The sequence below is a fragment of the Pygocentrus nattereri genome, chromosome 21 (genome assembly GCF_015220715.1).
Source record: "Pygocentrus nattereri isolate fPygNat1 chromosome 21, fPygNat1.pri, whole genome shotgun sequence".
NCBI lineage: Eukaryota > Metazoa > Chordata > Actinopteri > Characiformes > Serrasalmidae > Pygocentrus > Pygocentrus nattereri.
Window position 1 is genome coordinate 32,995,793 of NC_051231.1, and position 24,462 is coordinate 33,020,254.

Sequence of the window (24,462 nt, forward strand, 5' to 3'; positions counted from 1 at the left end):
GCTGATTGATTACATGAATTAATGCCATTATCACTGCTGTTAGTAGAGCTGACCACTGAGCAGGACAGCCCCTGTTTAATAGACCACACTGCATCGTGCACCACAGTGAGAAAGAGCAACTGGAAGAGAATTAAATCTCCGTTGCAGATATTTTCTCCTTCCGTCTTGTACGTTGTCCGTAACAGGCGGCCAATTAAAAGACGCAAAGCCAAATTCCCCCTGACAGGAATAAGACCCACTCAAACAGGTACATTTATCACAGCTTGGTGTGGTTTATTGTATTCAGAAGGACAGATGGTGCGGACTCTGTGTGGACGTCTAGGAGTGACGCTGGAGCTACACTCATACACACCGACATACATGCTATGTACAAATAAACAGACACGAAGAGCGTCTGACAGTTCAGCATCGACAACGTTCGACTTTCAAACCGAGAAGCAGAAAAAAAAAGCAGAAATAAACATGATGTCATCGTCATGGCATGATGTCATCGTCCCGTCCAGGCTCCGCCCACAAACCTGTTCTTCCGTAGCTATGAGTTTGGGATGTAAGCGGATGACGTACTGTGCACGTTATTAACGCTAGACATGATAATCCACGTACATCAGGAAGAAGAAAGTCAAATAAAAACTTCTAAAAAATTACTGAAGTCTTTTACCACTCCGGCGAAATTCTCATTTTCTCATCAGCGAGTAGCTATTTGTCCTGTAATCGAGCTAATGTTAGCATGATGGCTAATTCAGTGCTGTTTCGATTAGCTACAACGAAGCATTTTAAACTGGAAAGTTTGTTATTACGTACACGGAGAGCTTCAGAGCTTCCTGAACGGCATTTTTACCAGCTCTCTGTACACTTTGTTCACCTTTAAGTTACGGCAGGAGAATTATCCCTCTGTTCCTCAAACACAAGGGGCGCTCCTGAGCGAGTCCAAAATGACTGGGTTGTCATGGAGCGTTTGAGCAAAATCATAGTTTATAAACACTTAAGCATCATAAAAGTCATAGTTTATAAACACTTAAGCATCTCTAATGTAAAGGAATGCAGTCGTTTCCTGAACAGCGAATATCATAAAACATTTTAACACTGCTGTTATATTTTTAAGAGCTTTTACACTCAATCTATAGGAGTTTAAAACAGCGCCTCGTTTACGTCCGTGACGTCAGTGAGCGCGAACAGCCAATGAGCTACTCCGCTCGCCTGTCAATCATCACCCTCTACCAGTAAAGCCCGCCTCCTGCTGCCCAAAACGAGTTTGCTGTAGAAATAACAGAGGCGAGTTTTCTTTGCTTTTTTAGTGAAACACAAACTTCTACTGTCTAAAATTAAAGGTGAGGAAAGAAACTTTTCTAACTTTTTTTTTATTATTAACATTTTTCGCTGTTTAGCTCCATTCACTCCCATTCATTAAGGAATCACTCGTTGGCGCCCTCTGCTGTTCAGCAGTCCTGTTTTTGATATAACGGAGGAAATAGGAAGCGGCAAGGCTCCTCATAAACCGGCCGGTCACGGTAGCTATGAAAGCACGTATTTGTGGGCGGAGCCTGGGCAGGTAAATTCTGCACCACTGTTGGGAGTTTTTACGGAAGTCTGGAGAGGCCACGAGCTGTAATTTTCTAAATTGACAAATTATCTTGTGATCTCAAAATAACTTATCTTGAGATCACAAGGTAATGAACTCATTATCTCACAACAATTTTATCTCAAGATAAAAAATAACTTGTTTTTTTCAACATAACTGCTATTTTGAGATCACAGAATAATTAACTTGTTGTCTCAAGATAACAATGCGTAAAATCGTAAGTCCCTCAAGGCCTCTCTGGACGTCCAGATGTTTTGGTCAGATTTGGTGAATCTAACACTGATCATTTGAGCTGAACTGGCACAAAATGAGCCGTTTCATTTTGTTTAATTAGCATAAACACATTTATAAACACACACACGCTTAAAAAACAAACACTCAGATTTTGAACTCAGACTGAAGAGTCAAATGAAAAGTCTGTGATTGGTCCGGCTGGTAAAGTCACATCTGTGTTGTACATGCTGCTGCTGTAATTCTCATTAAGTCCTCAGTCAAATGATTTTACTCAAATTAGTGGAATTTTAATTAATATTAAAGCGCAGACTTATGATACACTTACTATTGAAATTAAACTACTACAATCTGAATAACTGACAGAATAATATGTTGGCTTAATTAATACACATAAAACAAACATTAATATTTAAATTTTAATATTAACTAAAATTCCAACAATTTTAATCAAATTAATGCCCAACAACTAACTTTAGTATGATGGAAAGTGCTGCAGAATGTTCTGATTGGTCTAAAGTGACAGCGTTGTACAGATATATACTAATATACAGATATATTTCACATAATAGTTGTCATCATTACTCAAATTTTTACTCATGTGATTTTCATACCTTTTCCCACAATCAAGTGCAGATTGTCTGTTTTCTAAAAAGGAATTTTATGGTACGTTAGAAAATTGATTTATTTGGAAAAAATGTCTTCAGAGGACAAACAGACTGAAGAAAATGTAGCATCTGAGATGAGCTAAAGGGTTAATGAGCGAGTCGTTTAGACCGATTACTCAATGAGAATTACAGCAGAGCATCACTGCTTTCTAATCAGTGGACGCTTTACAGGTCACAAGCAGCGCTGGACTGAGTGAGTCAGTGTTCTTCAGAAGCACAGGTCGCTGGGAGTCTGTTCACTGGCGTTTGGTCTTGTAAGGCCGAGAGCGTTTCCGGCGGTCCGGTTTACGCTGTTTATGGAGGCGACCGATGCTCACGCCCTGACGCCTGCGCACCGAAATATTCTGCTCCACTAGACTCGCCAGCATCCCTAGAGGGAGTGAGAGTGAGAGAGAGAGAGAGAGAGAGAGAGAGAGAGAGAGAGAGAGAGAGAGAGAGAGAGAGAGAGAGAGAGAGAGAGAGAGAGAGAGAGAGAGAGAGAGAGAGAGTGTGTGTGTGTGTGTGTGTGTGTGTGTGTGTGTGTGTGTGTGTGTGTGAGAGAGAGAGAGAGAGAGAGAGAGAGAGAGAGAGAGAGATAGAGAGAGAGAGAGAGAGAGAGAGAGAGATAGAGAGAGAGAGATAGAGAGAGAGAGAGAGAGAGAGAGATAGAGAGATAGAGAGAGAGAGAGAGAGAGAGAGAGAGAGAGAGAGAGAGAGAGAGAGAGAGAGAGAGAGAGAGAGAGAGAGAGAGAGACAGAGAGAGAGAGAGAGAGACAGAGAGAGAGAGAGAGAGACAGAGAGAGAGAGAGAGAGAGAGAGAGAGAGAGAGAGTGTGTGAGTGTGAGATCCATACATGGTGCTGCTTTCCAGTATAAAGTACATGATAAAAGGACCAGAGATAAGAAAAGGAAAGTTGGTGGGAGAGGAGAGAAGAAGAAAGAGAAAGAGGAGAGCTTCAGGCAGGTCTTTACCTTCTTGTGCCAACATGGAGATGAATGTACAGATGAACTCATCATAGTTATGGGTTCTCCTCTGATCATCAATCTGGAACAGACACACCATCAAAGCCTTTATGTTTGTATTATAACTTCATATCTCAAAAAACTTCTCAAATACAAATATTCTAACTTTTAATGGAATTAAAATTCCCAGTCATTCTGGACTTTTTCTATTGGGCCATTCATCATGAAACTCAGCGTAATGAACTCCTGAGGCAGCGTTAAACACTCATGTAGTGTAGGACGTGTGTTCTGCCACTCATCAGCACTGTTTAGACAAGAATCTCCAGTTTCAGGTGAGAAATTCTGCTGGTTTTAATCACATTGTGTGGCCTATTTTGTGAATAAAGGAACAGAGTGCAGAGTTTGTACCTTGTATTTCTTCCTCTTCTCCACCTCCTCCTTCAGACAAACCTCACAGTTAGCAATATCAGCCTCCACATACTTCAGCAGAGCCAGCAACTCCTAAGCAGAGAGAGATGCAATATCAAATATAGCCCAAACAAAATACAACAGGACAGGACTGGGCTGGACTGGTTTTACTAAATTTAGCTGCACCACAAATCCTTGAAGGGTCCCGTGTGTAAGATTTAAGGGGTCCATTAGCAGAAAGAGGAAAACATGAAGAAGAGAAAACATGAAGCAAAAAGTCAGGACCAACGACGGCAGAAAACCTGACAGCCACTGTAGGTTCTACTACACACTTGGAAAGGGACGGGTGAGGGAGGCGGATTCAGCTGGTTGTAATCTGCAATCTCACCACTAGATGCCACCAAATCTAACACACTGCAGCTTTAAGTCACGTCTTAACTAGTAACAACTACTTAAGGCTTACGTCACTTTAAAATTATATCAACATGTTTGAAACGGAAATGGAAATTCATCAGCAGCTATATGAACATGTGGCGTACAAGCTAACTGAAAATAAACCTGCAGTCATTGCCTGTTTGTTTTGTAATATTTCCTTCTGCAACCGATATGCAGCTTTTCAAACGATGGTTTCTGGTTAAGTGTCAAGAGCAGCAGCATCAGATTAGACGCAGATTGCTTTCTGAACGATGTGCAATCAGAATAGAGGTCATTTTTATACAGGTTGGCCACCACTGGTCTAATGACGTTATGTTGATATTAAGATGAAGTCAACAGAAGATCATCCTCTAAAACAATTCTGGACATTTTAATGGATGCTTTGGCCTCAAAAGAACTGGAGCTGTGAGTATTAGTTTCATGTTCAGAGTTAAAACCAGGACCAAACAAAGTCATCGTTTTTGGTCTTTTCTGCACTTTCTATGTTGTTACCATTGGTGTCTCCAGCAGTTTCACCAGATACTAAGCTCAGTGTTGGAACAGCCTGTTCTACACGACATCCTGCACAGCAAAGCCCTTAAAATAAACCATCTCATCTAAACTGAGCCTCACTTTAGGCGTGTATTTCTCCCCGGCGGGTTTGATGATGGCCTCAGGCTCAGCGAAGGTGGGGCTTTCCGTGGTTGGTTTTTCATCAATCACCTCTTTACTCTCCTCCTTGACTTTCAGCTCCTGCGACATTCCCTCCTTCCCCCTCTGCTCCTCCCCGTCTTTCTTCTCGCTCTTCTCCATCTTCTCCACTCCGTTCGCTTTCTTGACCCCGTCTGACGCTCCTTCTGACGCAGACAAAAGAAAATTTTTTAAATCAGCCTCGTTATGCGGGTCTCCAGCATAGATCACACAGAAATCATGAGCAAAACGGAATTAAAAGAGCTCAGTGAAAGCTCGGCGTGTCACCGTCTGCGTTTACACGCAAATACTTTCTCCAATCTGATTGAAGATATTCAGATTAAAGATTAAGACTGAGGTGTTTATTCTCACTCTACGCAACAATCTGACGAAAACCTCTGTTTACATGCTCACTACGAGTAATCAGATCCAAAATGGATCACGCATGAGTAGAGAACCGCTTAGTGTACATGTTACCATGACAACCAGCGTCACGTGATCCCAGTCAGAGTGAGATGAGCAGCAGTGAGCAGTGCTTGCGTTTTTAACTGCTATAAAATGATGTCAGACTCAGGAAAACGTCCTTCGCATGTCCTCATTAAAGAAGGCCAAGAGGAAGACGTCGTGCTCTGAGACACATAAGCTTTATTTATTTTATATATTATCTTTTTAAGCGTCCAAAATAGGTGGCAAATGCAAATAATGAGAGTATAATCAAGCCTATTCTGGCTTTTTTTGGGGGGAGGATGCACTCACGAAGTAAATTGTACACAATTCAACAGCAGTTCGTATCTGAGCCTGTACGTTAGATCTCCTCACCTGCAGGGGGCAGTGCGGACATGGTGCCGTCCTCCCTCAGCTGCAGTCGTGTGGAGCTGACCAGCGCTCCGAGGTCGCGGACGGCACGGTTGTGTCGAGCGTCCAAACGTAGCAAACCTTCATCTTCACCGAACAGCACGCGGCTCAGGTGGGATGCCACGGGGCTGGAGGGCCGCGTGGCAGCCTGTTAGAAGAACAGGGGATATTATCAAAGCCTGTTCTAGATAAGCTCCAGATAACACCATCATACAGGCCCTAGAAACAACAGCCACTAGATGGTACTGCACTCTAGGTTATATAATACCCCCACTACTGAGTCTAAATATCATCTCACTGTAAGCTCTAGATAACACTTCATTTAAGGTTCTGTAATACCCCACAACAGGCTCTAGATACCGCCCCACTACAGACTTTAGATAATGCAACACAGTAGGTTCTATAATACCCAGCCATATCTTCTAGATAATACTTCACTTTATGTTCCGTCATATCCGATTATAAGCTCTAGATAACACTCCAATTGAGGTTTTATAAACTGTGCACTGTAGGCTCCAGATAATGCCTCATGAATAAGACTACATAATATTGCACTATAGGCACTAGATAACAATTTACTTTAAGTTCTTATAATACCCTGCATTTAAATAATGCCCTACTACTGACTCTAGATAATACACCACAGTAGATTCTATAATACCCAGCTATATGCTCTAGATAATACTTCACTACTGAATCTAGACAATTCCCATTTATAGACTCAAACCAGTCCTTAACTCACTGGGGGCCCCAAGTTGGAGAACAAATATGCACAGTCTGGGAGGTCCTGATTACCACTGCTCTAGATAAACCTTCACTATAGTTTCTGTAATACCCCACAATTGACTCTAGACAATATCCTTCTACATGTTCTAGATAACACTCTCACCATACCCTCAAGAAAATCCCCTCCTACAGAAACTAGTAGAGACACATAACACTCCACACTAGGTTCTATAATACCCCACTATACGCTCTAGATAAAACTCCACTCAGGGATATTGGTAATATCCCACTATGGGTTCTGGATAACCCCACTACTGACTAAAGACAAAACCCCACAATATACTCCAGATAACACTCCACTCTATGTCCTCTAATACTCCACTACAGTCTCCTGATGGCTCCTCTGCTATAGGTTCTAGATATTTCCTCTGCGTACCTGTGAGCGCGCAGGTGAGCGCAGCGGTGAGTTGAATGCGCTGCCGATCTCGGAGGCCGTGTCCGTGCTCTCGTTGCTGGGCGTCGGAGACGGCTGTGATGCGGAGGTGATGCTGATGCCGCCTGTGCGCCCCTCTGTGCGCACGTTCAGGGCGGTGGAGCCTGCCACCGTCGTCATGGTGTCCTTCCTCTGCGCCTCCTTCTTCAGTTTCTCGGCGAGCACGCTCAGAGCCAGCTGACCTTCGACGCCCGAGACGCCACTCCCTCCAGTGGTGCTGCGGGCCACGGCCCTTGTTCGGAGACTCGTCTTTCTGCGGAACCTGTCAATCACAAATCGATTTTACCGTCGTAGACAAGCTTTATATCACCTTTAGTGAAGGAGTTCCTGCTTCATTCATGTGATTCTGACTTTTTACCACTGAGCACCTCTTCTTCTTCTTCTTATTCTTCCAGCTGCTCCCTTTAGGGGTCGCCACAGCAGATCATCTGCCTCCATCTTGCCCTATCCACTGCCTCCTCTACTTTCACACCAACCATCTCCATGTCCACCTTCACTACATCCATAAACCTTCTCTGAGGTCTACCTCTTCTCCTTCTACCCGGCAGCTCCATCTCCAACATTCTTTGCTCAATATATCCACTATTCCTCCTCAACACATGTCCAAACCATCTCAACCTGGCCTCTCTGGCTTTATCTCCAAACTGCTCCACCTTCACTGTCCCTCTGATCTGCTCATTTCTAATCTTGTCCATCCTCCATCAATCTTGTCACTCCCAACGAAAATCTCAGCATCTTCATTTACCACTGAGCACCTCAAAGAACATAATCTACACATTAGAGCAGCAGTTCGCACACGTTTTAGCCAAAGGCCTCACTTGACGAAGCCCTGTTCTACAGAGCTCTGCTGGCGAGATCCTGGATAAATAAAAATAATTTGCGGCCATGACTTAGTAAGGCGTGCAAACAAGATCAGTCGTGAGAACGAGATGCTAAAAATAATATCCATGACTTAGTAAGGCATGGGAACACGATCCTAATGGGTGGCCACAACTTGGTAAGGCGTGGGAACAAGATCCTAATATGTGGCCATGACTAAGTAAGGCGTGGGAATGAGATTATTAAATCGTGGCCACAACTCAGTAAAGTATGGGAACAAGATCCAAATGCATGGCCACGATTTAGTAAGGCATGATAACAAAATCCTAATGTGTGGCCTCGACTTAGTAAAGTGTGGGAACAAGGTGATTAAATCATAGCCATGATTAAGTATGCCATGGGAACAAGATCCTAATGGGTGGCCATGACTTGGTAAGGCATGGGAACTAGCTCCTTATACGTGGCCATGACTTAGTAAAGTGTGGGAACAAGGTGATTAAATCATAACCATGATTAAGTATGCCATGGGAACAAGATCCTAATGGGTGGCCATGACTTAGTAGGCCATGGGACTGAGATCCTAATGCATGGCCATGGCTTCGTAAGGGGTGGGACCGAGATCCTAATACATGGCCACAACTTAGTAAGGCATGGAAACGAGATCCTAATGTGCGGCCACAACTTAGTCTGCTGTGGGAACAAGATCCTGACGCATGGCCATGATTTAGTAAGGCGTGAGAACTAGATCCTCATGCGTGCCCATGACTTAGGAAGGTGTGGGAATGACATAAGTCGTGGCCACACGTTATTTTTATTTATATGGGTTGTCACCAGTGGGGGTCCTTACTGTACTACACCATTAGACAACTTGTTAAGTTGGTGTGGCTCAGCTGTGAACTGTGACACTGAGCTGGCTTTACTAAAGCAGATTTAAAATTTAAACCTTAGTGGAGATACAGGGGGATTTTTCGGAGGCCTCATTAGCGGCCCCCTGCGGCCCCCAGTTTGAGAGTCACTGTAAGAAGGAACATGCAGGGCTTCAGCCTTCTGAAGAGCTCAGAGCAGAGCCACCCGCAGAGAAGCTTTCCAGCACTCACACTGATAAACTGCGCAGCGTTATTCCACATTTCCCCACAAATGCACATAAACACAGTTCGTTACCTGCTAGAAGTTCCAGCAGCTCCACACTCTTCCTCCTCTTCATCCTCATAGTCCTCCTCATCATCAGAGTAGGCTGGTTGAGGGGGTCCAGGAACACGAGGTCGACCCACTCCTGCAGCCAGATCCTCCTCCTCCTATATGGATATTAATGTGAGCAAATTGAACTGGGCCAGAACGATCCTGAATGGTGTTCCTCAATTAATGAACTAATTGATCGGTCATCATTAACACATCCGGACATCTGTGAAGAGCATTTTGTTAGTTGTCTGCACTGCAGAGCAGTTGTTGGTCTCAATTTATTTGGATAGTCCACTACAGCCCCCTATAGATTATCTACAGATGTTCAACTTGTCAAATTATCTGTTGCAAAACAGTCCTGGGGTTAGGATTTGGGCCAGGATTAGGTTTGTAGCTTTTTTGCATGCGCGCTGACGGAATACGTCTTCTGGTTTATAGTTTTATAACTGAGACTCTGAGTGTGAAGAGTGTAGTTTATTATTGCACAGTAATACCACTAGTAGCTCTACATTTGGTGGACTATTCTCAGTCCAGCAGCGACACTGAGGTGTTTAAAAACTCCAGCAGCACTGCTGTGTCTGATCCACTCAGACCAGCACAACGCTCACTAACACACCACCAGTGTTACTGCAGTGCTGAGAATGATCCACCACCCAAATAGTACCCGCTCTGTTGGGGTCCTGACCACTGAAGAACAGGGTAACAAAGTCAGCAAAGAACCAGATGGACTACAGTCTGTAACTGTAGAACTACAAAGTGGAACTATACAGTAAGTGGAGCTGATCAAATGGACAGACAGCGCAGAAACAAAGAGATGGACTTAGTGAAGTGGCTGGTCAGTGTATACAGCACAGCTGCACAGCACATTGTCCCCGTTTTATACAGATATATACCCTGCTAGTCTTTTTCTGCCCACCTCCTCACGCTCACCTGCATGGGGGACTTGGCGTAATTGTGGTTGTCCAGGAAGGCAGGCAGGCGTTGGACGACGGGGCTCGGGCTGGCCATGGGCAGTGGGGCGGGCGGGGCAGGTGGAGCTGGTAGTGGTGGGGCAGCCCCCCCCGCTGGCTGAGTGGGGGGCTTCAGCATGCTTTTGGGTTTATCTGAGGTACTGGGGGCTGCTGAGACACTTGCACCATCCGCAGAATCTACATAGAGAATCATATGAATACATGTTTACAGTACTGTGTGTATTTTATATTATATGTAATACACACACACACACACACACACACACACACACACACACACACATACATATATATATATATATATATATATATATATATATACACACACATATATACACACACACACACACACACACACACACACACACACACATATATACACACACACACACACACACACACACACCACTGTCATTGTTTTCCTGATTTTAATAAACCAGATTAAAAGCCTAAGAATGCACAAAAAACTAAATACACACATCACATACCTGCAGGAGGAGCTTGTTCAGCACTCACAGGTGTGTCCGACGGCTCCTCTTTTTTCACTGTAGTGGGCGTGTCTTCGGAGGGCGAGGAGTCCGTCTGTTTCCGGTCCTGCTGAGCATCCGGCTGGGAAGCTCGAATCGCCTGGGAAACGGACATGCATACAAAAGCATGTAATTCACTGCAAATCAAACAAAGAAGCTGTTGCTGATGTCAACATGGTTTACTGACCACCCCAGAGTGCAGACCCCACCATCACCCAACATGCTTGGGATTATTTGGATCATGAGAAGCAGAATATGCTAAACCAACTTCGAAGACTTTGGAGGTGTGGAAAAACATCCCAGCAGATTTCTTTGTAAAACTGAAAGCAGGTTTTTCTGTCTAAACAGACTTTTTTCGTTTTTTTTAAGCTTTGCGACTTAAAGGACAACAACACAGGGAGTTCCATTACCTGCTATAGGAGCCAGCTGAAGCTGCATAACAAGCGATTCTCTAGGTAAACTGCTAATAAAAACTGTGTACACCTGGTCACTTTATGCGCTTGAGTATCAGGATCATATCTGGATGAGGCCACATAAAAAAGCAGTGGAAATTCAGCCAAAACACATTTAAAACATACAAATCTGATCATTCAAACCACTTCAGGGGGTGAAGTGAGACGCATTTGAGATGTGTTACAGCAGAGTAAACACATTCTTCCCAGTACAATCTAACCCCCCCCCCCCCACACACACACACACACACAACCTAAACCCCCCCCTCTCCCGACACAACCAACCCACCCCCCCCACCCCCCCACCTAACCCCCCCCCCCCCCACCTAACCCCCCGCCCCTTCTCCCGACACAACCTAAACCCCTCCTGGTACAACTGAAATGCCTCAATACAACCTGAACTCCTCCCAACACAACCTGAACTCCTCCCAACACAACCTGAACTCCTCCCGGTACACCCCAAACCCCTCAGTACAACCAAAACCCTTCTCCCAGTACACCAAACATGCCTTCCCATGCGGTATGTCAGTGGGCGAGGACAATAAAAATGGACGGACACTACAGTGCAAAGCCAGTTGCAGATGAAGAGGCTGAACAGACAAACGATTGGTAACTTGTTGCCACGAAATAAGCAAATTTACTTACTCCGTCTCACACAGTGATCGGATTTCAGCCCAACTAACCAGAGACACGTTTGACCATCAAGTTTAAATCCATGTGCCTAAAATGTTTATCAGGGTACAAATCCAGTCCCTTAGACACATGAAGTGACCAGGTGTTAATAGGGTCCAAGATGCACTTAAATAAAGGCATATATGAGATATTTAAGATTCATTCTTTAAAACATGATGGGACATTTTCTCTTGGAAAAGCATCACATGGCTAGTGGTCCCCAGGTCTGAGTCCCCTGGGTTAGACAGACACTCAGAACCTGCATTTACTTTTTTCCCACCTGCTAGGCTGTCAACAAGACACACTGACCTGCTGCAGGCCTTCCAGAACGATCTGTCGGTTCCGTTTGAGAACCTCCAGTCTAGACTCATACTTCATCCTGCGGTCCGGCACCACCGCCATCAGGTTGAAGCGGATATCGTGGTACGGTTCCCTGAGGAGAAGAGGAGAACCTGTGGCTGTAGATCTGTTTTGACTCAGTCTGTATCCTGAGACTGAGGTGGATTTTACACCATGAGCCTTAATATGCTGCTTATACATTTTTTAGCCAAATCAAGTTTACACACTTTTCGCCCTGAAAGAAAAATTCCCAATATTCCTAAATTCAGGCTTCAGGAAAACTGCTACCGTTTTCAGCTATGTTGACACACTTTAGTCCACGTTTATAGATAAAAGTGTGTAATAAAGTATCAGAAACCACCTAATCAAGTCTATTAGAGTACTGAACTACTACTGAACAGCTCCATACGCTTTGAGGAGAGTAGAGTCCTGCGCAAAAGTTTGTGCACCCATGGTCAAATTGCAGCTTTTGCTGATTTTCCAAGTGAAAATTTGGTCAATCTGGAACTATCGCTTCAAACGGGACCTCACCCTGCTGTCGCAAGTCCGATTCTTTCCATAATGACCCGCCGAGCTTTATCTGTCCACTCCTCCTCCTCTCCCCAAGGACCTGTGTGAGCAGAGAGAGAGCGAGAGAGAGAGAGAGCGCGAGAAGAGAGAGAGCGCGAGAGTGCGTGCGCAAGAGAGAGAGAGCGCGAGAGAGTGCGTGCGCAAGAGAGAGAGAGCGCGCGCGAGAGAGAGAGCGCGAGAGATGCATTAACAGTCTTCAGTGTGTCATAAAATACATCATCTGTGACTTCATGAAACTTTAACAGCATTTACATAAATTATGTATTTATACAGATTTATTTTAACTGGGTTGGTAAAATAGAAATCAATTAATAACTGCCCAGGATTTATGAGCAAGTTAAGTAGATGTTATTAACGTTTTTATGAAGGCTTAAGTAGGGACTCTTAATTAAAAGTGTTCCTAATACATCACCGAGGGAAGCAGCCAAAAAGACTGACGATGCCCCGCCACACAAATCTGAAGCTCTTTACCCACAAATATTCATTACATTTTTATACATAATCCTATATTTTATTTATTTTAGGAATTGTTTTCATTCCCATTTCTCTTTAAATGCTTCCTTGATCTCTGGCTTTACATACACTGAAGCACTAAAAAAAATGTCCTATACACAAAATACTTATTTTATTAATATATGATATAAAATACTAACAGTTAAGTTACGTACTACACGGATTATGTGTAACATTGACATTATTATTATTATTCTTCAAATCAAGTCAAGCTTTATTGGTCACACGCACACAGACATACACATACTGTATATATATCATATTTTTATTATTATTATTATTACAACAAACATACTATCATCATCATCAGGCTCACCGTGGTCTATCGGGTAGGCCTTGAGTCCATCCAGCTCGAACAGGCGGTCTTTAATGGGCACATAGCTGACAAAGTGAAAAGCCTCCATCGTCCGGACGGCACTGATGCCATTCTGCTTCTCCGGCAAGTGCCGCGGCTCCGGTCTCCATGGAAACAAGAGACGAGAGAAGTATAGCACGCCAAAAAAGTGATGAATTGAACTGACTCGACTCAAACGTGTTCATCATTTCCTCATAAATAAAACACATCAACACAATTACCGTCCCTCTGTTTACTGACTCTCAGCAACAACCGCGCCGACGTTTCATTCATGTGGACAAACGGTTCTCTGGTGTCAAGGATGCTGGACTTCACATTTAAACACTAATTTATTTTGTGTAAACTATTTCTATTTATAATCAGCTCAGTGTTGTCCTATTTAATCAACAACAATAATAATAATAATAAAACAATTTTCTTTGTTACCTTGTTTTTTGTGAGTATGTTGACTTAAAATCATAAATAAAATGGCACACAACTGCTGTGAAAGTCAGTTGTGCAGTTTGAGTTCATAATTTAATTCTGTTGCTTATCATAAATATAAGTACACAACCTTCGTGTATTTGTGTATAAGCCTTAGCGGAACCAATATTCTTTCTTAGATTTGGGTTGGACTCTAAGTTTCTCTACGCATTACGATAAGAAGCACATCTGAAGCCTTAAGAGGATCGTTCCAGTCATGCTGCTGGACTTAAGTGAAGATTTGTAAAGCTAGAAGTTTCCTACCCTTCCCTCTCCGAGTCAGTGCAGCCAATGAGGTACGCAGGGTTTTATGTACGTTTCCATGTTTATGTTTATAGATGTGCGTTAGCTTACAGCTAAAATGCTAACGGAGTTCATATAGTAATGTAAAGGTACATCCGCGTTTTCACAAATGTTCAACAAGCTAATTATAAAGTTTAAGGGCTTATAGCCTTCAGGTTTTTTTTACCCAGTTTTCTTCCCAATTTAGTCTCCAATTCCACTTAGGACTCCCCCAATCACACGATGCCACCAACGCTCGGAGGGTGAAGGCAGCGCAGGCTTCCTCCTGTGAAACCAGCCGCCGCTTCTTTTTGAACTGCAGCTCACGCAACGTCACAGGACGGCTGATCGTGCTCGGAGGAAAACACCAACCGCCAGATCTGCTCCGTCAGCTAACAGACGCCTGAGCTGACCGGCATCGTGTTGAGTGATGGGGGAGAGGGGGGGCCGTCCTGCCCACCCAGAGAGAGCGAGGCCAGTTGTGCTCTCTTGGACTCGCGGCTACAGACGGCTGCAGCATCACCAGGGATCGAACTCGCGATCTCCTGATGACACGGCCAACGCTCAGATGGTCACGCCACTCGGGAGCCCCAGCCTTCGGTTTAATGGATTCTGTGAGCTATATCTGCGTTTGATTGGGAGATCATTTTAATGATTATTTTCCACTTTATGATTTGTGTATTTATTTATAGTGTGTCTGTGTGTCTGTGTGTCTGTCTGTCTGTCTGTCTGTCTGTCTGTCTGTCTGTCTGTCTGTCTTGCGACAGACTGGCAACCTGTCCAGGGTGCATCCTGCCTTCCGCCCAGTGACCGCTGGGATAGGCTCCAGCTCACCCCCTCAACCCTGAGGGAGAAGTGGCTTAGAAGGTGTGGGGGGGGGTGTATTTATTTATCGAGCTCTCACGGTATTTTGACGGCACGGACGGGCAAATTAAATGCTTGTACCTCACAGAACGCCTTGTGCTCGTGCTTTAACTCGAGGGAGGTACAGCAACTACACAGCAAACGAAAAATAAAAACGATATTTGAGTTTTCGCTCTGGGCGTGTCTTTAATTTTTTTTCGGCTGGAATTCTCACTTCGGTGCCTCGCTGTAATAAAGACACAGAGAACCTCGGACAGGTAGCTCAGTGTTTGCGGTGCTGGAGGCGGTACCTGGCATGGCTGTTGTGGGCCTTGGCTAATTCTGGAGCGTTTCCAATGGCGTAGCCTTTACTCTGCAGAGACGAAGAGAGAAATCATCAAAATCAAACCACGGACTCAAAACCGAGGACAGAAACCAAACCCGAACAAAAGTGTTCAGGTAGAACGTCAATTTCATTTCTGATGAACTGATATTTGAACAGGTGGTTTTTCATTCAAACCCAGGCCTGTTCCAGAGAGCGCAGCACGTTCCTACTGACCTCTGGAGTGGCCGCCAGTAAAAGGACCCAGCAAAGATGAACCCATTCCAAACGTACCATCACAGCCACACCATACAGTGCTGAGCTGCACTCTGGTTCTTCAGGGGTTCTTTAGTAAAGAAAATGGTTCTATAAAGAATCCTGAACCATTTGCATGATTAAAGGGTTCTTTGCATGACAAAATGGTTCTTCAGATTGATGGAGAATGTGTTGTATATGGTTCTATACAGCACCAAAAACAGTTCCTCTATTGTAGTGATGTCAAGCTTGTATGCAATAGCAGAACCCCTTTTGGTGCTATATAGAACCCTTTCAAAAAAGGTTTATATAGAACGATAGACAGCACGTTCTGCAACAGTCTAAAGAACCATTTTTTGATGCAAAGAACCCTTTAACCATGCAAAGGTTCATTAAATGTTTATGATTCTATATAGAACCATCTTCTTGACTAAAGGACCCTTGAAGAACCACCTTTTTAAAAGTGTAGCTTAGCACTCGGTCATATGCCTACATATCCCAGCTGTGGTCTTCAACAGTTCTTTAGGAAAGAACATCACTATGTAGAACCAAGAACCCTCAAAGAACCCTTTGCATGAGTAAAGCGCTCTCTTTGCATCAAAAAAGACTGATGGAGAATGTGCTGTGCGTGGTTCTACATAGAAGCTTTTAAAAGGGTTCTATATAGCACCAAAAGGGGTTCTGCTATTGCATACAAGCTTGACATCGAACCAACAGAAGAACCGTTTTTGTTGTTATACATGGTTCTACATAGCAATCTCCATCATTTTGAAGAACCATTTCACCAAGCAAGGGTTCTTTGAGTGTTCATGGTTCTAAATAGAACCATTTTCTTTATTAAAGAACCATCTTTTTTAAGCGTGATGGGCCAAGTGTGTCTGTGTTTAAAGATCACTGTTGTTGATTGTAGCTTTGAGCTACAGCCTACATACACACTGTGTAACAGTCAGGCTGTGTAGTTGATCCAATGAAACATGTTGGATGTGAAACTAGCACAGTAATTTAGGAACCATTCTACTGGTCCAGTCGTCATGAGTCTTCTCACAATAGAAAAGGGAAGCTACTGTGTTCAAATGATATAGAAAAATAAAAATTGGAAAAAAATTGAGATTTTTTTTTTTTTACGACAGCGATGACATGTCAGTTAACCAGAGTTGATAATGTAGTAAATATGGATAAACACATAGTCAGTTTATGGGGATCCTGGCTGCTTCCTATTTCCCTCATTATATCAACAACAGGACTGCTGAACAGCAGAGGGCACCCACGAGTGAGTCCTCAATGAATGGGAGTGAATGGAGCTCAACGGCTGAAAACGAGAAGTTAAAATAGTCTCTAATCACTCGCCCGGAACGTTTCTTTGATTTTAGAAAGTAGAAGGATGTGTTTCACTAAAATAACAAAGAAATCAATGCTGTATCATTTCTTTTTCTACAGTAAACGGGTTTTGGGCAGCAGGAGGCGGGCTTTACTGCTAGAGCGTGATGATTGACAGGTGAGCGGAGCAGCTCATTGGCTGTTCGGGCTCACTGACGTCATGAATGCACATTTAAACTGTTTTAAACTCCTATAGCTCGAGTTTAAAAGCTCTTAATAATATAACAGCGGTGTTAAAATGTTTTATTCGCTGTTCAGGAAACGACTGCATTCTTTTACATTAGAGATGTTTCAGCGTTTCTAAACTATGATTATACTATTTGGTCAAATGCTCCAAATCAACCCATTCATTTTGGACTCGCTCGGCAGCGCCCTCTAGTGTTTGAGAAAACTGGAAGACATTGCAGAGCGGGAATTCTCCTCATTGTTACGATCATATCTGTTAGATTGGGCTGTTGTTTTTCATTCAATAAAGCCTAAAAACTTGTCTATATAAAACACAGAGCTGCGTTTGATGTCTGCGATTTCTGGTTTGCTGTTTAAGGTTTAATCGCTGTGTATCGGTCAAAAGGATTAGCCAAAATTCACATCCCTGTTATAGACACAAACAGGTTTCCTCGCTATTCCAAGTGAGACGCATGTATCTCCAGTGAACATTTATGACCAGGTGATGTGAGTGGAGGAAGGGTTCAGCCCACATTTGCTTTGTTTTAAACCAGACAGAGGAGTGAAGTGATGTAAATGTATGAGCTGTTACAAATGTTCAGATCACGGTCCCTAACATCTCTTATAAAGAAACAGGACAGGAGGTGAAGGAAGAAGCGACTAACCATCCTAAAAAAGTGCTGAATATATAAATAAATAAGTATAGAAGACTATATAAGCCTATATAAGTCATGTGTAGGATGTCTGAATGTTTAGCAGAGACAGATAAAGGGGACATAGGGCTTCTCCTCGTGTCTGTCCGTCTGTCTGTACCTCTGGATTGAAGCCCTTGGTGAACGCTTTCATCCGGCTGAGTGTGTTTCCGAGCTCCACCCCACTGCAGTTCAGGAGAACGCTCAGTAAAGCGTGGGTGGCGCACGAGTTCGGAATCAACTACACAAAATAAACACAAAATAAACATCCTGCATCAGACAGAACAAGAAACACACATCCTGCTGTTCTGGAGAAACTTCCCGAGTCAGAACCGCTCACAGTGGTGGTGGTGATGGGAACCAGACGTCCCCCTCTAAAAGCTCCTACAGAAAGTTCCTACATGAGCTGGTTCTGAATTCACTGCCTGATGACTGAGACGCTGTTTTATGAGAGTTTAGAGAACTTCTACTCCATTCATGGTGGAGGGAGACATGCAGGGCGCTGTGCGGCAAAATAGTCCCCAAAGAAAACTCATTATTCCAGATTTTCCACTGTTTTCCATCATCAACATTCCATATAAGCTCAGAAGACTCGTGTAGGTTCTCTGGTGGTTCTGGGTGGTTAATAAAGTGTCTATATCTGTGTTGTAGTCATGGCGACGCCTGGTTCCCATCACCACCACTGTAAAGACGTCCCTTTCACACCAAACCCTCTGGATCTCCGTTTACACCTCACACAGTGAATTATACAGAAAGTTTGAAAATCAGCGGAATTTCCCTTTAAATCAACCCTACATGCTCCTTTTTTATGTCTCATATAATCTATTTAGTCATGTTTGTGATGTAACAAACACTAGGGATTGAATACAGGCTGTTTCTGCAGCTTAGCTATACCTCATCAAACTCTCAATTCAAAACAACAGAAACTTGGTTTTCCACGATATGGGCACCGGAAAAATAATAATAATAACAATAATAATAATAATAATAATAATAATAATAATAATCCAAAAAAGATGAAAGTAGTTCAACAGCAAACACCCAGGACTCACTTGATGAGCGAAGAACATGTCGTTGACGATGTCGTCGTCTATAACAGAGGTTTCGTCCACGAGGGTGGAGACCTTCCTCCTGGAGCGGCGCTCCTCGATCCATTTGAAGAGGAAAATGAAGCCGTAGACGGGGCTGGTCAGAACAGGGGGACAGCGTTAGCACAGACAGAGAGACCACAGACCTACAGACTGACTGAGTCTGTTTATTAAACCCGCCCCACCCCCCAACGTAGTCAAGCAACTAAAAAAGTGGTGTCTGAAGTTCGCTCCTTTAGCTTTAGCCCTGGAGCTACGAGGCTAATGAAGCTAACAAGTAATGGAAGCTTATACGGCACCAATTAGCACGGCGCTAACTGCAGATCAAAGCGATCACACGCGTGGAGCTGCTGAGAAAAGCTAACGTCAGACACCAAACGCGTCGATTACACTGGGGTTAAAAGGAAAACTGTACAGTGAAATTTTCACATTAAAGGGCCCATATTCTAGATTTCTCTTGTGTTTTATCTTTTCTATTGAGTTATGCTTAAAACATCTGTGCAGGTTTATATACTAAAAAGTCAGAATTCAGTACAGCATGCCCATTTTCCAAACCATGTACACTCACTGGCCACTTTATTAGGTACAGTTCAGTTGCTTCTTAACACAAATATCTAATCAGCCAATCACGTGGCTGCAGCTCACTGCATTGAGGCATGTAGAGGTGGTCAAGACAACTTGCTGAAGTGCAGACCGAGCATCAAAACGGGGAAGAAAGGGGATTTAAGGGACTCTGAAAGTGGCGTGGTTGTTGGTGCCAGACGGGCTGGTCTGAGTATTTCAGAAACTGCTGATCTGCTGGGATTTTCACACACAACCATCTCTAGGGTTCACAGAGAACGGTCCGAGAAAGAGGGAATATCCAGTGAGCGGTCAGTTGTGTGGACGGAAATGCCTTGTTGATGTGAGAGGTCAGAGGAGAATGGGCAGACTGGTTCCAGATGATAGAAAGGCAACAGGAACTCAAATAACCAACCAGAATCTCTGAGGAACGTTTCCAACACCTTGTTGAAAGTCTGCCATGAAGAATTAAAACAGTTCTGAAGGCAAAAGGGGGTCCAACCTTTTACTAGTGTACCTAATAAAGTGGCCGGTGTGTGTGTGTGTATGTGTGTATGTATATATATATATATATATATATATATATATATATATATATATATATATATATATATATATATATATATATATATATACACACACATACACACACACACACACACACATATATATATCTTAAAATTAAACAGACTGTTTCCATTTTTGTTACTGTACTAGTTTCCACACATGGACTGTACGGACTGGTTGAACAGTGCTTACATATTACTTCCCTGATAGCAAGAGGATAGTGGGCCACTGTTGGCCTGCTGATGACCAAGCTGGTGGTCCACTGGGGTTTTGCTCAGCGTTTTCCGGGCGGCCCACCGGAGGTTCAACAGACAAAATTCCACTTATCACTCATTTTCCACTCAGAGTCCAGTTGACTGATTTTTCCTTCCTTCTTTTCTTCAGTTACACGTTTAGTTTAGTGAATCATTTGAATCCAGCTCAGCGTCAGCGTCTTCTATAAAATCATTTATATCTGGCCTAGTCATTATTTATTTTTCTCTCAATTGTTTGTAATATTTGTCTTAGTTTATTTTCTAAAATAAAAGTCTGTGTGTATTTAAAATAAGTTTGTGGAGACTAAAAATTAGTTAGAGCTTGCATGCAGGACAGTAACCCACACAGTGAGCATATAATCGGTCTGCTGGTTTGATAAGGTCGGCACCCCACTGACCTGCCACTGCTGGTCCACCCTCGGACCACCCAGATTACTGTCCTGCGTGCGAGGTCTAACTGTTTCACACAGACTTTTATTTTAGAAAATAAACTAAGACAAACACTACAAACAACGGAGAGGAAAAAAGGCCAACTTTAAAATGATTTCAAAACACTGAGCTGAATTAAAATGGATTTACTACACTAAAAGTGCAACTACAGAAAAAAGGAAGGAAAAAAAAATCAGTAAACTGGACTCTGAGTGGCGGGACTGACCTTATCAAGCCAGCGGACCAAGACATGCTTGCTATCAGGGTTTATAGTAAAACAAAAAACCTAGAAAAGCTCAAGTTTCCTAGGATATGTGCCCTTTAATGGAGGAGCTTACCCCTGGCATTTACTCTGCAGGTCGTAGATCTCCTCTACCTGGACACCCTTCACACCTGAGCAACAAACAAGAAAGAACTCAGTGTAAACAAGCCTACACACTACTGCTGTGACCTCGAATAGCCTCAATGATAATTTATCAGGGGAGCAGTCAGTGTCCTCACCGAAGTCCTCCACCAGCAGGGTGAACAGCCCTGAAAAATAAAACAGCACAACGCAATGTATGAGAACACGGCTTGCTTTTAAAGGAATAGTCTAAAGGTCCTCAAAGCAAGAACATAGTCATCAAGCTACTTTTACTATTAGTTTTGTGTGAAATGATGATCCTACGTTAAGATACGGCACAGAACTGCATCCAGTCTCAGGGTTAAACCACATAAAAACAGTTATAGGACATCCTAACTTTGAGTTAAAGGGCCTACAATTTTCTTAACTAAACATTTCCCACCCTCTTTTGTCCATTAGAATTAAACATACCGTTATTGTTACTGTGCCTTTAAGACTGATATATGTAAATGAGCTCCATTCTGACTGGCTGCTCTGAATTGTGCCTCACACTGAAATCAGACTGAGCTGAAACGCTCCTTATAACATCGTGCATGGACGGAGCCGAAAAGGTGGACATGCATTAGATGTTGTGACATCACAAAAATGTGAATTTTAAAAGGTCAGTTAATGTTTCGAATTTTCTAAATAATTCAGTCCTTGAGATGTAAACATCATTCAGAGCGGTCTGGTGTGAGACAGTTATTATAGACTCTGATGTCTTTACAGCAGTGGTGATGGGAACCAGGCGTCGCCATGACTACACACACAAATATAGACATTTTATTTACTATCCAGAACCACCAGAGAACCTACACAAGGTCTTCTGAGTTTATATATAATATTGATGATGGAAAAATAGTGATACACCTTAAGCAAATTTTGTTTTTGTTTGTTTTGGGGACTATTTTGCCTCACAGTGACCTGCATGTTACGTATCCCTCCACCATGAATGGATTTTAAGGCCAAAATCTTCTCTAAACTCTCATAAAACAGCGTCTCAGATCATCAGGCAGTGAATTCAGAACCAGTTCATGTAGGAACTTTCTGTGAGGAGCTTCTAGAGGGGGACGCCTGGTTCCTATCACCACCACTGTGAGGAGCTTTTAGAGGGGGACGTCTGGTTCCTATCACCACCACTGTGAGGAGCTTTTAGAGGGGGACGCCTGGTTCCTATCACCACCACTGTGAGGAGCTTTTAGAGGGGGACGCCTGGTTCCTATCACCACCACTGTGAGGAGCTTTTAGAGAGGGACGTCTGGTTCCTATCACCACCACTGTGAGGAGCTTTTAGAGGGGGACGTCTGGTTCCTATCACCACCACTGTGAACAGTTCTGACTCGGTTGGTTTATCTAGAACAGCGCGTTTCACACCGAACCGCTCGGAATGAATCTGTTTACATCTGAACCAGTTAACTGTGTAGAATTGTTTTGAAAAATCGGCCAAAACAGCACCTAATGTTCCTTTAAGCGGAGGATTTTCGCAGATATGAAAGCCGGGATGTCTTGGATGATGAGATATAAGCAGGTACTGCGGTTCTGGTTGGTATTTAGAGGCGTATATTGTCTGTAAGAGTCACTGTGGTTAATATTCCGCTGGTCGGTTATTCGGAGCTTTAGCGGGTCGCTACTCACCGGGGTCGCTCTCCAGCTCCAGCCAGCCTTTATTCATCTTTACTGCGCGCTACAGAGTCCGCTGGCCTCCTCTTACCTCACGGACAGACCCACGTCTGCGGGAAAACCCGGCTAAAAGCCATAATCCAGCAGATGTCTGGGTGATTTCCAGCGGAGTGTAGCTCATAAACACAATGGAGGAAAAGCTCCGGCGAGTGGTTTTGTCGTCATCAGACCTGCAGCAGCTGCAATTACAACGACCAACCACTAAGCGGCGCTGTGAGCGCAAGAGAATTAAGGATGGACCAAGTACACAAACCAGGTACTAGAAACACCAGGGTACAATATCACTCCAGTAAAAGTACTAAAGTATTTGCCTTCAAATGTACTTAAGTATAAAGTAAAAGTACTAAAAGAGTAATTCTGGCTCTGATGTCCTGTTATCATTTTTATAACCAGACTGGCTTCATGAACTCATTTCAGGTGAAAATCCTCCAGCGTCTCTCTTGGTAAACCAGTCTTTTAATAGAACGTCATTAATTAGTGACGCTGACGTCTATTAAAATGATCAGAAGCACAAAACACTGAAGGTAAACAGTTTCCATCAGGGAGAACCGAGTGGCTCTGAAATCACTTTTTACACACAAGCAAAGTTTCAGTTTCAGATTTATTTACAACTTAGTTCCAAGTTTAAGTTGAATAAAAACTGGCTTTAAACTCAGGATCACAGATGAGCTCCTTTACTATGCTGATCTGTAGGCGTCTGTTCATAAACATAAACCAGCCCAAACTCATTTACTATAAAATGAAATGGTGTTTGTAGAAATTCAGAAAAAAGCCGCGTCAGTCTCGACTGCATATGTGGACATATTTCTATATTGAGCTCTATTTACACAAAGTTAGGTTAGTTCATCATTTATGTTGAACAGACTCTCCCAAAGTTTTACGCTGCTGCGCTGACGTTGAACCGCGTGCTGCACTGGGTCGGCATGACCAACAGGTCAAAACCAGCTCTAAACAAAGTGACCGCTGGGCCCTGATTGGTGCTCTGGCTTTGCGCTTCTTTCGTTTTGACATGTTACGTTTTTATACACACAGAAACCAAAAGGAACCACAGATTTCTCAAAATGTAGGAGGAAAAAGTCGGATATTAGACTCTGAAATGTAGTGGAGTGGATCAGACACAGCAGTGCTGCTAGAGTTTTTAAACACTGTCCACTCACTGTCCACTCTATTAGACACTCCTACCTTGTTGGTCCACCTTGCAGATGTAAAGTCAGAGACGACAGCTCATCTGCTGCTGCACAGATTGTGTTGGTCGTCCTCCAGGAAGCTGTTGGCAGGATATTTTTGGTTGGTGGACTGTTCTCAGTCCAGCAGCGACACTGAGGTGTTTAAAAACTCCAGCAGCACTGCTGTGCCTGATCCACTCAGACCAGCACAACACACACTAACACACCACCACCACGTCAGTGTTACTGCAGTGCTGAGAATGATCCACCACCCAAATAGTACCTGCTCTGTGAGGGTCCATGGGGGTCCTGACCACTGAAGAACAGGGTAACAGAGTATCAGAGAAACAGATGGACTACAGTCTGTAACTGTAGAACTACAGAGTGCAGCTATACAGTAAGTGGAGCTGATAAAGTGGACAGTGAGTGTAGAAACGAGGAGGTGGTCATGATGTTTATTTCTTATTGTATTTTTGAATTAGTTAGCCAGAAGACAGACAATTTACATTTACCAGTCTTAAAGACACAGTGATAT

At 43.4% G+C, this 24,462-nt stretch overlaps 1 protein-coding gene across 3 annotated transcripts; it reads right to left on the reverse strand.

The window, feature by feature from the left end:
- Positions 1-248: 248 nt before the first annotated feature.
- Positions 249-22,940, reverse strand: bap1 (BRCA1 associated protein-1 (ubiquitin carboxy-terminal hydrolase)). Of its 3 annotated transcripts, none has more exons than XM_037532335.1 (18): positions 22,717-22,940; positions 21,201-21,230; positions 21,038-21,092; positions 18,853-18,985; positions 17,922-18,041; positions 15,301-15,362; positions 13,364-13,506; positions 12,496-12,574; positions 11,935-12,058; positions 10,463-10,601; positions 9,934-10,151; positions 8,986-9,119; positions 6,949-7,267; positions 5,751-5,934; positions 4,875-5,095; positions 3,828-3,920; positions 3,429-3,501; positions 249-2,848 (listed from the first exon to the last, which is right to left on the reverse strand). In XM_037532335.1, the coding sequence occupies exons 1-18, from the start codon at positions 22,751-22,753 to the stop codon at positions 2,715-2,717; spliced, it is 2,298 nt and encodes a 765-aa protein (XP_037388232.1). In that variant the 5' UTR covers positions 22,754-22,940; the 3' UTR covers positions 249-2,714. The 3 variants fall into 3 exon arrangements, with proteins under 3 accessions (XP_037388232.1, XP_037388233.1, XP_037388231.1); XM_037532336.1 differs by having other exon boundaries at positions 4,965-5,098; positions 22,717-22,939; XM_037532334.1 differs by having other exon boundaries at positions 4,875-5,098; positions 22,717-22,939.
- Positions 22,941-24,462: the final 1,522 nt, after the last annotated feature.

Excerpts from the sequence above, each read along its gene's own strand:
- bap1 (XM_037532334.1), bottom strand. The coding sequence starts at position 22,753 with ATGAATAAAGGCTGGCTGGAGCTGGAGAGCGACCCCG. Across the intron at positions 18,042-18,852 it reads ACATGTTCTTCGCTCATCAA|TTGATTCCGAACTCGTGCGC; the intron begins GTGAGTCCTGGG and ends TATTTTGTGTAG. Across the intron at positions 10,152-10,462 it reads TGAACAAGCTCCTCCTGCAG|ATTCTGCGGATGGTGCAAGT; the intron begins GTATGTGATGTG and ends TTCTCTATGTAG.